General features: G+C 53.8%; 1 protein-coding gene across 1 annotated transcript in view; it reads right to left on the reverse strand.

The window, feature by feature from the left end:
- Nucleotides 1–514: 514 nt before the first annotated feature.
- The window catches only part of LOC137306340 (vascular endothelial growth factor A-like), a 36,127-nt gene continuing 24,542 nt past the window's right edge, over nucleotides 515–12,099 (reverse strand). The window contains exon 9 of the mRNA XM_067975487.1: nucleotides 515–686. Within this exon, the coding sequence (XP_067831588.1) occupies nucleotides 515–686 (172 nt within the window). The remainder of the gene's footprint in view (nucleotides 687–12,099) is intronic.

Consider the following 12,099-nt stretch of genomic DNA (forward strand, 5'->3'; position numbering starts at 1 on the left):
GGAGCGGGGGCTCGAACCCACGACCTCCTGACTCGGAGGCAAGAGAGAGACACTGAGCCAAGCTGACTCCTAACCTGCATCCACCGCACAGTCATCTCCAAACAGACACAGAGCAACTGCTTTCATTTAAACAGCTTCTGGTTTTATCGTAGCTCCTCAATGGAACATTCCGGAAAGTTCTACAAAAGAAGGGAAGGAGGAGGAGTCCTTTTGAAAGATACAGAGTAAAGCTCCCTCTACACTGTCCCATCAAACACTCCCAGGGCAGGTACAGCACGGGTTAGATACAGAGTAAAGCTCCCTCTACACTGTCCCATCAAACACTCCCAGGGCAGGTACAGCACGGGTTAGATACAGAGTAAAGCTCCCTCTACACTGTCCCATCAAACACTCCCAGGGCAGGTACAGGGTTAGATACAGAGTAAAGCTCCCTCTACACTGTCCCATTAAACAGATCAGGAAACCGTAGCCTGATGTGAGACTGGTGATTTGGTGTGTGGTGAGGGGACGTGTGTCAGCTCATTGCTGCCTGGGCACTGGGCTGAGCTCGGCCCCGTCTCATTCCGCACGGGACCCACAGGGTCAGCAAAGGGACCGGGCCGACCGTCGTCCCAGGGGTCCGGGCCGGGCTTGAACCGAGGTCACCGAGGTGAAAGGTCAAGGGCCTTGCCCCAGTTTCCTGGAATCTGGAGCGTGAAGCAGAACAGAGGCTGAGAATAAACCATGAAAGTTGCTGACGGTGTCCGACAGATGGGGAAGCAGGCCGGCCTGATTTAAAGAAGCTGTTCCAACGATGGAGGAACTGTCCGACCTCTCCCCTCGAACTGCTGCCGGCTCTCGGCGACTCAGCAGCTTTCGATGGTGCGCCAGAAGACGGGGCCGCTGTTGGCCGCCGCGCGTGTGTGTGGAGCGGGTCACGGGATCACCGACCTCCGCTCAGTCTGTCACCTCCTTCGGGAGAGCATCTTTCCTACCTCTCATTCTGCTTGATCCCACCCACCCCTGCCTCCAAACCCCTCCCGACACTTACCGGGGTGGACTATTCGACCACGGGGGGCGGCGCTGCCCAGCCCTCACCGGACGGTTGCACCCGCCCACGCGCTGCGCTGCGACAGGGCGGTGAGCCCCGACCTCCCGTAGCGCAGGGAGCAGCGATAGATGGGGTTATATCCCGCGCCTCCCCCCCGACTATGCGCCCCAAAAGAAAAAAATTGGAGCGCCCAAATTTCTAAGCCAACTTGTTTATCCAAGCAGTAGCCGGGTCAGGAGGAACAGTCTCCCATCGCCAGTCAGTGCCGAGGCAATCGGGCAGCACTGGAACTCCCTTCCTAACAGCACTGTGGGAGAACCGTCACCACACGACGACTGCAGCGGTTCAAGAAGGCGGCTCACCACCACCTTCTCAAGGGGCAATTAGGGACGGGCAATAAATGCCGGCCTCGCAGCGAGACCCATAAGATAGAAATTGCATTTATATAGCGCCTTCACAACCTCAGGATGTCCCAAAGCGCTTACAGCAATGAAGTACTTTTATGGGAGACGTGGCAGCCAATTGCGCACAGCAAGATCCCACAAACAGCAATGTGATAACGGACCAGATCATCTGCTTTTTTAGTGGTGTTGGTTGAGGGATAAATATTGGCCCCAGGGAGAACTCCCCCTGCTCTTCTCCCAATAGCAGCCGTGGGATCTTTTACATCCACCTGAGAGGGGCAGACGGGGCCTCGGTTTAACGTCTCATCCGAAAGACGGCACCCTTGTCAGTGCAGCACTCCCTCAGTACTGACCCTCCGACAGTGCAGCACTCCCTCAGTACTGACCCTCCGACAGTGCAGCGCTCCCTCAGTACTGACCCTCCGACAGTGCAGCGCTCCCTCAGTACTGACCCTCCGACAGTGCAGCGCTCCCTCAGTACTGACCCTCCGACAGTGCAGCGCTCCCTCAGTACTGACCCTCCGACAGTGCAGCGCTCCCTCAGTACTGACCCTCCGACAGTGCAGCGCTCCCTCAGTACTGACCCTCCGACAGTGCAGCGCTCCCTCAGTACTGACCCTCCGACAGTGCAGCGCTCCCTCAGTACTGACCCTCCGACAGTGCAGCGCTCCCTCAGTACTGACCCTCCGACAGTGCAGCGCTCCTCAGTACTGACCCTCCGACAGTGCAGCGCTCCCTCAGTACTGACCCTCCGACAGTGCAGCGCTCCCTCAGTACTGACCCTCCGACAGTGCAGCGCTCCTCAGTACTGACCCTCCGACAGTGCAGCGCTCCCTCAGTACTGACCCTCCGACAGTGCAGCGCTCTCTCGGTACAAGGCACTGGGGAGAGTCGGCCTGGATTACGAGGCTCATGTCCCTGGAGTGGGGCTCGAACCCACGACCTTCTGACTCAGAGGCGAGAGAGAGACACCCACTGCCCATATCCCAAGAATGAATGAGAAAAATGAATGACCACTTGTGTGAGGAATTGATGGGCACCTGTCGAGACTCTGACTGCCGTCAAATCTATCTCCAACTAGTCTTCAATTCCAACGCAGGCCCTGAACTCCAGTATCTCACGCACTGGACCAAGCTTCGACAGAGACACAGACAGGAAGATTATCAGGGCGATTAACTCAAATTAAGAGCGACTTTCATTGAGTTCTTAATAGAATGGGGACTATCAATGTGCCGAAAGACTGAAGCCAACGAGCAGAGTCTGGATTCCTGACTGTGTCCCTTGTCAACTCTGCGAACTGACAGAGAATGGAGACAGTGGCTCTTTTATGTTTTACAACCAAGATTAAGGCTTCTGAAGGATTGATGTCATGGCTTAAGGGCCATGTTAATAAAGAGCAGGGATGAGTTCAGGAACTTGGGAATTAGAAGGGTGGGTGGGGGGAATGAGAGAGACTTAAAGTTGGCAAAGGAAATCGGCATTAAGCATTCGATTTCCAATATTCTAACTCAAGGAGATTACAGTCACCTCTGGTCGAAGGGACACTGTCAGTGTCGGGGCCAGACACCGGTCAGTATCGGGGCCAGACACCGGTCAGTATCGGGCCAGACACCGGTCTGTATCGGGGCCAGACACCGGTCTGTATCGGGGCCAGACACCGGTCTGTATCGGGGCCAGACACCGGTCTGTATCGGGCCAGACACCGGTCTGTATCGGGGTCAGACACCGGTCAGTAATGGGGTCAGACACCGGTCTGTATCGGGCCAGACACCGGTCTGTATCGGGGCCAGACACCGGTCAGTATCGGGGCCAGACACCGGTCAGTATCGGGCCAGACACCGGTCAGTATCGGGGCCAGACACCGGTCAGTATCGGGGCCAGACACCGGTCAGTATCGGGGCCAGACACCGGTCAGTATCGGGGCCAGACACCTGTCTGTATCGGGGGCCAGACACCGGTCTGTATCGGGGCCAGACACCGGTCAGTATCGGGGTCAGACACCGGTCAGTATCGGGGTCAGACACCGGTCTGTATCGGGGCCAGACACCGGTCAGTATCGGGGTCAGACACCGGTCTGTATCGGGGTCAGACACAGGTCTGTATCGGGTTACTGGTTGTGCCGCTCCCTTCCTGTGTGGGAGGCGGGGGTCCCCCGGCTCTGCCCCGGGTTGGCTGCTCTCTCACGGGGATCAGGTGTTGCCGCTCCCGCACAGGAGGCAGAGCACGTCCCCGCCCTGGCACCAAGCTCAGCTCAGCACCGAGTCTGGGAATTAAATCACATGGACAGGAACTACTGTTAGAGAGGGAGAGGGACAGAGGGAGACTGAGAGAGAGGAGACAGAGAGAGACTGAGAGAGACAGAGAGGGAGACAGAGAGAGAGAGGGAGAAGGGAGAGACAGAGAGAGAGAGGAGGGAGAGACAGAGAGACAGAGAGAGAAAGAGTGAGAGAGGAGGGAGAGACAGAGAGAGAGAGAAGAGGAGAAGGAGAGACAGAGAGAGAGAGAGAGACTGAGAGAGAGAGAGAGAGAGACTGAGAGAGAGAGAGAGAGAGGAGGGAGAGACAGAGAGACAGAGAGAGAGACAGAAAGAGAGAGACTGTGAGAGGAGAGAGAAGGAGAGACGGGCAGAGAGTGGAGAGAGGCATAGAGAGACAGGGACAGACAGAGAGAGACAGAGAGAGACAGAGAGGGAGAGGTAGAGAGGAGGGAGAGGCATAGAGGAGGAGAGAGAGAGAGGATGGAGAGGCAGAGAGAGACAGAGAGGAGGGAGAGGCAGAGAGAGAGAGGAGGGAGATGCAGAGAGAGAGAGGAGGGAGAGGCAGAGAGAGACAGGAGGGAGAGGCAGAGAGAGACAGGAGGGAGAGGCAGAGAGAGAGACAGGAGGGAGAGGCAGAGAGAGAGACAGGAGGGAGAGGCAGAGAGAGAGAGGAGGGAGAGCAGAGAGAGGAGGGAGAGGCAGAGAGAGACAGTGAGAGAGGGAGAGAGGGACAGAGAGGAGGATAGAGAGGGGGATAGAGAAGGCAGAGAGAAAGAGAGAGAGCGACAGCGAGGGACAGGAGAGCAAGGAGAGAGAGAACCAGAGAGATGGAGGAGGGAGAGGTGGAAAGATAGACAACAACACAGAGAGAGAGACAGAGAAGCTGAGAGTGGGACAGAGAGAGTGAGACAGAGAGAGTGAGACAGAGAGAGAGGGGAAGGAGAAAGAGGGAGAGGGAGAAGGAGAGGACCGAGGAGGGGGACAGAAAGATGGACCTAGAGAGGGAGTGGGTGTGGCACCCTCTATTCACAAGTCTCACACGGTATCCCTCACTGAGTCAGGTTGTCTGGACGTGCCTGCAGTGAATTCTTTGACAGATCTCTCCCACTGCACTTTGCAGTTTCTGTATTGGTTTCAGGGCCCTGTCTCTGCTCCTGTGTCTTTCAATAAATGTTCATTGTCTGCATTCGGACTGCAGCCAATCAGTCTCTGCTCATTGGGTTTCTTGCAGATCTTTCTGTTAATGGGATTAAATTTCCCTGCTCCCTTGATCTGGGCTGAATTTAAGTTTGAACTGAGTGGTAAATATAATTTGGACAGTCTGGCTGTACCCACAACATGTCCCGCCTCGTTCCAATTAGTGTTCCTTCACAGTGACAGAGAGAGAGGAGGGAGAGAGAGAGAGAGGAGGGAGAGAGAGAGAGAGAGAGGAGGGAGAGAGAGAGGAGGGAGAGAGAGAGAGAGGAGGGAGAGGCACAGAGAGAGAGAGAGGAGGGAGAGAGAGAGAGGAGAGAGAGAGAGGAGGGAGAGGCAGAGAGAGAGAGGAGGAGAGAGAGAGAGAGGAGGGAGAGGCAGAGAGAGAGAGAGAGGAGGAGAGGCAGAGAGAGAGTGAGGAGGAGAGAGAGAGAGAGGAGGGAGAGAGAGAGAGAGAGAGAGAGAGAGAGGGAGAGAGAGAGAGGAGAGAGAGAGGAGAGAAAGAGGAGGGAGAGAGAGAGGAGGGAGAGAGAGAGAGAGAGAGGAAGGGAGAGGCACAGAGAGAGAGAGAGGAGGGAGAGAGAGAGAGGAGAGAGAGAGAGAGGAGGGAGAGCAGAGAGAGAGAGAGAGAGAGGAGGGAGAGAGAGAGAGAGAGAGAGAGGAGGGAGAGAGAGAGAGGGAGGGAGAGGCAGAGAGAGAGTGAGGAGGGAGAGAGAGAGGAGTGGCAGAGAGAGAGAGGAGGGAGAGGCAGAGAGAGAGAAAGAGGAGGAGAGGCAGAGAGAGAGGAGGAGAGGCCAGAGAGGGAGAGAAAGAGGAGGGAGAGGCAGAGAGAGAGGAGGGAGGGCAGAGAGAGAGAGCAGGAGAGGGCAGAGAGAGAGAGAGGAGGGAGAGGCAGAGCGAGAGAGAGGAGGGAGAGGCAGACGAGAGAGAGGAGGGAGAGGCAGAGCGAGAGAGAGGAGGAGAGCAGAGCGAGAGAGAGGAGGGAGAGGCAGAGAGAGAGGAGGGAGAGGCAGAGAGAGAGAGGAGGGAGAGGCAGAGAGAGAGAGAGGAGGGAGTGGCAGAGAGAGAGAGGAGGGAGTGGCAGAGAGAGAGAGAGAGAGAGAGGGAGGGGCAGAGAGGGAGAGAGGGAGAGAGAGAGAGAGGAGGGAGGGGCAGAGAGGGAGAGAGAGGAGGGAGGGGCAGAGAGGGAGAGAGAGAGAGAGGGGCAGGGAGACAGACAGATACAGGGAGAGAGGCAACTTTTGTAGTAATGTAGGAAACGGGGATCTCTGCGTTCCCCCCCCCTCTCCCCCCACAAAAGGCAGCCGAACCTCCTGACTCTGTGCTCACTGTCCAGCACTTTGACCAGTGTTGGCTGTGGCTCTGTGGGTAGCATTCTCCCCTCGAGTCAGAAGGTCGTGAGTTCGAGCCCTACTCCAGAGACCTGAACCCATAATCCAGGCCAACGCTCCCAGTACTGAGGGAGTACTGTAGATGCTGTCTTTCGGATGAGATGTTAAACCGAGGCCCCGTCTGCCCTCTCGGGTGGATGTAAAAGATCCACAGGGAGATCGCCACGGTGTCCAGGCCAATATTTTCTCGTAGCCAACGTCACTAAAACAGATGATCTGGTCATTATCGCATTGCTGTTTGCGGGATCTGGCTGTGCGCAAATTGGTTGCCTACAACAGCGGCTACCCATCAGTAAAGTGCTTTGGGATGTCCTGAGGCTGCGAAAGACGCTGTATAAGAAATAGGAGCAGGAGTCGGCCATTCGGCCCCTCGAGCCTGCTCCGCCATTCAATCACATCATGGCTGATCTTCGACCTCAACTCCACTTTCCCGCCCGATCCCCATATCCCTTGATTCCCCCAGAGTCAAAAAATCTATCGATCTCAGCCTTGAATATACGCAAACGACTGAGCATCCACAGCCCTCTGGGGTAGAGAATTCCAAAGATTCACAACCCTCTGAGTGAAGAAATTCCTCCTCATCTCAGTCTTTAATGGCCGACCCCTTATCCTGAGGCTATGCCCCCTAGTTCTAGATGCAAATACAAGTTCTTTCTTTCTCCGAAAATCAATCCGATCTAAACCCTATGAAATTCCCAAAGATGGACAGGGTGAATGGGAATCTCCTGGGGTGGTTTATTGTGAGACGGCCCTGATGGGGAGGCTTCACCTGCGAGCTGTGAGCACTGGGCGTTCCCTTGTGTTTCCTCCTTCTCCCCTCACTGACCGTGACTGAGGTACAGCTCCACGGTCAGGACGTTCTTCCTGCCGGTAAGCCTTGGGAACGAGCGACAGCAAGATATTTAACCATGGGGTGGGGGGACCCACAGTCCCACTCTACGCACATAGCCTTTGTAGCAGGATTCACTACAGAGCAGTCAGGAGAGGGGTCCCTGGTGAATTTACCCCCTCCTGTATTCATTCATTGTGAATAATGTGTGCGTGTCCATGTGTATGTGTGTGTGTGTGTATGCATGTGCGTCTGTACACGTGTGCGTAGAATCATAGAACGATAAGCACAGAAGGAGGCCATTCAGCCCATCGTGCCTGTGCCGGCTCTTTGAAAGAGCTGTCCAATTAGTCCCACTCCCACCCTGCTCTTTCCCCATTAGCCCGGCAAATATTTATCCAATTCCTTTTGAAAGTTATTACTGAATCTGCTTCCACCGCCCTTTCAGGCAGTGAATTCCAGATCAGAACAACTCGCTGCGTAAAGAGAGATTTCCTCATGTCGCCTCTGGCTCTTTTGTTAATTATCTTAATCGTGTGTGTGCGTGTGCGTACATGTCTGTGTGTACGTGCTTGTCTGCATGTGTGTGTGTACGTGCGAGTCTATGTGTACGTGTCAGATTGTATGTTGTACGTGCCTCATTCAGTGTAAGATCACACGGAGGGAATTACCAGACTGCCCTCTGATTGACGTTTCTTGTCACATCGTCAAGCTGGTGAGTTTTTCCCTCCCCCCCCATCTCCTGAAGGCACTAGTTTGGAGCGGGGTTCACAGGCCTGGGACAAAGCCTGGGCCTTTCCTGCTCAGTGTGTGGAGGGCGCGGCCTGAGTCACATGGTAGAGGGCCAGGGTAGGAGACCCACCGTATGGTTCCACCCACCGCTTTACAAAGCCTTCAGTACTGGTACATAATCTACAGATCATGCAATGGGCCATTTCCAGACAGTAACACGGCCCTCTGTTAATCAGACGCCCAACACTCTCCCCGGTGTCCTGGGGCCAATATTTATCCCTCAACCTACATCACTAAAAAAAACAGATGATCTGGTCATTATCACATTGCTGTTTGTGGGATCTTGCTGTGCGCAATTTGGCTGCCGCGTTTCCTACATTACAACAGTGACTACACTTCAAAAAGTACTTCATTGGCTGTAAAGCGCTTTGGGACGTCCTGAGGTTGTGAAAGGCGCTATATAAATGCAAGTCCTTCCTTTCTTCGAAAAATCAATCCGATCTAAACCCTATGAAATTCCCAAAGATGGACAGGGTGAATGGGAATCTCCTGGGGTGGTTATTGTGAGACGGCCCTGATGGGGAGGCTTCACCTGCGAGCTGTGAGCACTGGGCGTTCCCTTGTGTTTCCTCCTTCTCCCCTCACTGACCGTGACTGAGGTACAGCTCCCACGGTCAGGACGTTCTTCCTGCCGGTAAGCCTTGGGAACGAGCGACAGCAAGATATTTAACCATGGGGTGGGGGGGACCCACAGTCCCACTCTACACACATAGCCTTTGTAGCAGGATTCACTACAGAGCAGTCAGGAGAGGGGTCCCTGGTGAATTTACCCCCTCCTGTATTCATTCATTGTGAATAATGTGTGCGTGTGTCTAAGTGTGTGCGTCTGCACGCAAGTACACGCCTGTGCATCTGCACACGTGTGCGTGCGTGTGGAATCATATAATACAGCACAGAAGGAGGCCTTTCTGCCCATCGTGCCAGTGCTGGCTCTTTGAAAGAGCTGGTTTGCTCTTGCATAGAGCCGGCACGGACTCGATGGGGCGAATGGCCTCCTTCCCTGCTGTAACCTTTCGATGATTCTATCCCCCTCACCCCTGCTCTTTCCCCATTAGCCCTGCAAAATTTTCCCTTCAAGTATTTATCCAATTCCCTTTTGAAAATTACTACTGAATCTGCTTCCACCGCCCTTTCAGGCAGTGAATTCCAGATCAGAACAACTCGCTGCGTAAAAAGAGGTTTCCTCATGTCGCCTCTGGCTCTTTTACCAATTATCTTAAATCATGCCCTTTGTGTGCATGTGCGAATGTGTGTGTGTGTACGTGCATGTCTCTGTGTGTGTGTGTACGTGCGTTTCTGTGAGTGTGTGTGTATACGTGCGTGTCTGTGAGTGTGTGTGTATACGTGCGTGTCTGTGAGTGTGTGTGTACGTGCGTTTCTGTGTGTGTGTGTACGTGCGTTTCTGTGTGTGTGTGTACGTGCGTTCTGTGTGTGTGTGTACGTGCGTTTCTGTGTGTGTGTGTACGTGCGTTCTGTCTGTGTGTGTGTGTACGTGCGTTTCTGTGTGTGTGTGTGTGTGTGTGTGTACGTGCGTTTCTGTGTGTGTGTGTGTGTACGTGCGTTTCTGTGTGTGTGTGTGTGTGTGTGTGTACGTGCGTTTCTGTGTGTGTGTGTGTGTGTGTGTACGTGCGTGTCTCTGTGTGTGTGTGTGTGTGTGTGTGCGTGTCTCTGTGTGTGTGTGTGTCTGTGTGTGTACGTGTGTGTGTGTGTGTGTCTGTGTGTGTGTACGTACAGGTGTGTGTCTGTTTACAAAGCTCACTGATCGACAGGCTCCGGGCCCGGCAATGCCTCGATCTTAAAATTCTCCATCCTTGTTTTCAAATCCCTCCATGGCCCTCACCCCCCCCCCCCTCCTCCCTATCTCTGTAACCTCCTCCAGCCCCTACAACCCTCCGAGATCTCTGCACTCCTCAATTCTGGCCTCTTGCCCATCCCCCGATTTTAATCGCTCCACCATTGGCGGCCGTGCCTTCAGCCCCCTGGGCCCTAAGCTCTGGAATTCCCTCCCTAAACCTCCCCCTCCCACCTCTTTGACCAAGCCCTGTCCTCATACCTCCTTATGTGGCTCGGTGTCAAATTTTGTTTGCTAACGCTCCTGTGAAGTGTCTTGGGACGTTTTACTACGTTAAAGGCGCTATATAAATGCAAGTAGTTGTTGTTGTACGTGCCTCAGTGTAAGATCACACGGAGGAATTACCAGACTGCCCTCTGATTGACGTTTCTTGTTACATCGTCAAGCTGGTGAGTTTTTCCCTCCCCCCCCTCTCCTGAAGGCACTAGTTCGGAGCGGGGTTCACAGGCCTGGGACGAAGCCTGGGCCTTTCCTGCTCAGTGTGTGGAGGGCCGCGGCCTGAGTCACATGGTAGAGGGCCAGGGTAGGAGACCCACCGTATGGTTCCACCCACCGCTTACAAAGCCTTCAGTACTGGTACATAATCTACAGATCATGCAATGGGCCATTTCCAGACAGTAACACGGCCCTCTGTTAATCAGACGCCCAACACTCTCCCCGGTGTCCTGGGGCCAATATTTATCCTCAACCATCACTAAAAAAACAGATGATCTGGTCGTTTTCATATTGCTGTTTGTGGGATCTTACCGTGCATAAATCGGCTGCCGCGTTTCCTACATCACAACAGTGACTACACTTCAAAAGTACTTCATTGGTTGTAAAGCACTTTGGGACGTCTGAGGTTGTGACAGGCGCTATATAAATGCAAGTCTTTTGCTGTCACCCAGTGTGCACCACACTCTCTGGCTCGCACTCACGCCTGCGCCGCGCCCCTCCCCGGCTCGCCGTGTAAAAATCCTGACCAACACTTACCTGCGTCTCCACGGGGACCTCTTCCAAACGTCTTTGCAAATTCTTTCAGCGTCTGGTGCCCACATTGCAACTGTGGAACCTCCGACTCATTGCGATCAGTGCCAGACTAGAGCAGCAGTCACTGCAATAAATGGTGGACCTCAGGCTCTGTTTAACGCGTGTCTTTTTTGTTTGAGGCTACAGTACAAAGTAGAACTATACAATGGTAACATGGGGCTGTACAATAGCAGCAATAAATACAGTTTAGTGTGAAAACAGAATCCAGTGAGCCCCAGTTTCCATTGGTCCCCTCCGACGTGTGCCCCCAGCCCACGGCCGGTGCCCGTCTCCGCACCACAAATCCTGCATGTGTACATGTCGCACTATTGATCTGTTATTACCCTTTCCAAGTATTGGGAGGGAGAAAAAAGGTTTATGGATCAGAAACCTGGCAAGAGAAGAAACTAAAAGGACTCCCACACGGCCTTCCGGGTTACAGGGTACGGGGAGGAGGTGGGGGAGCGAGGGGGTAGATTGAGGGCGTAGGAGGCGCAGGAAGGGCTGATCCACGAGAAAGGGGCTGGACGGTCTGTTCCGGGTCTCTGGCAAATCGCTGCGAGCAGCGGCCAGGGGCAACGGCCCATCGCAAAGCCTCTCAAGTAGGGCGACAGGGGGCAACAGCTGGGACGTTCTAACAGCTGGAACCGCTGCTTCACACGGGACTCGGGTCTCAGGGAACACGGTCGACGGGCACTATGACCTCGGGGGGAAAAAAAAGGAACCAGCTCGGCATCATACAAAATTGCTGGTGGATAATTAATGGAACGAGGCGGGAGGGCAGGGGGGGGAGCCAATGTGATTTCGGAAAGGCAGTCACTTTAGTAAATATTAAATTAAAAAGCTTACTGAATAAAATAAACAACGTTTAAATAAGACATAGTAAAAAATTCAGCAATTTACAGTGAACACTAGACCCAAATGTCTATACTACCAATATAGTGAACAGCATAACTTGGCAAGATAAGGTCCCCCAATGGTTAATATTTGCTGGCCCAGTCCACTTCTGTTAATGTAGCTTAATGTCTTCCATAGGTGGTTAGAGGCGTGTGCAGGATATTTAGATTCCCATCAGGCATGTCCTTGGGATGAGGTCCTTGAAATCGGTGCAGCGTGAAGGCTCATGAAGAGTGCCTGGTTCCTTCCCCCTCCTCTCTGAATCAAGTCGGCTGTGTCTTTGTCTCTCCCAACAACTCCAAGAAATAAAATAAAAAAGTTCTCTCATCGGGCACTGCCGCAGCCTCCTTGACAACCGGGAGAGGTCCTCAGCTCGTGTCCCTTTTCGCTTCTCACTTATCCCGCCTTTAGGCGCTCGTCCAAAAAACGAAGAGTCACGCCCAGA

This window comes from Heptranchias perlo, chromosome 43, assembly GCF_035084215.1.
Source record: "Heptranchias perlo isolate sHepPer1 chromosome 43, sHepPer1.hap1, whole genome shotgun sequence".
NCBI classification, from domain to species: Eukaryota; Metazoa; Chordata; class Chondrichthyes; order Hexanchiformes; family Hexanchidae; genus Heptranchias; species Heptranchias perlo.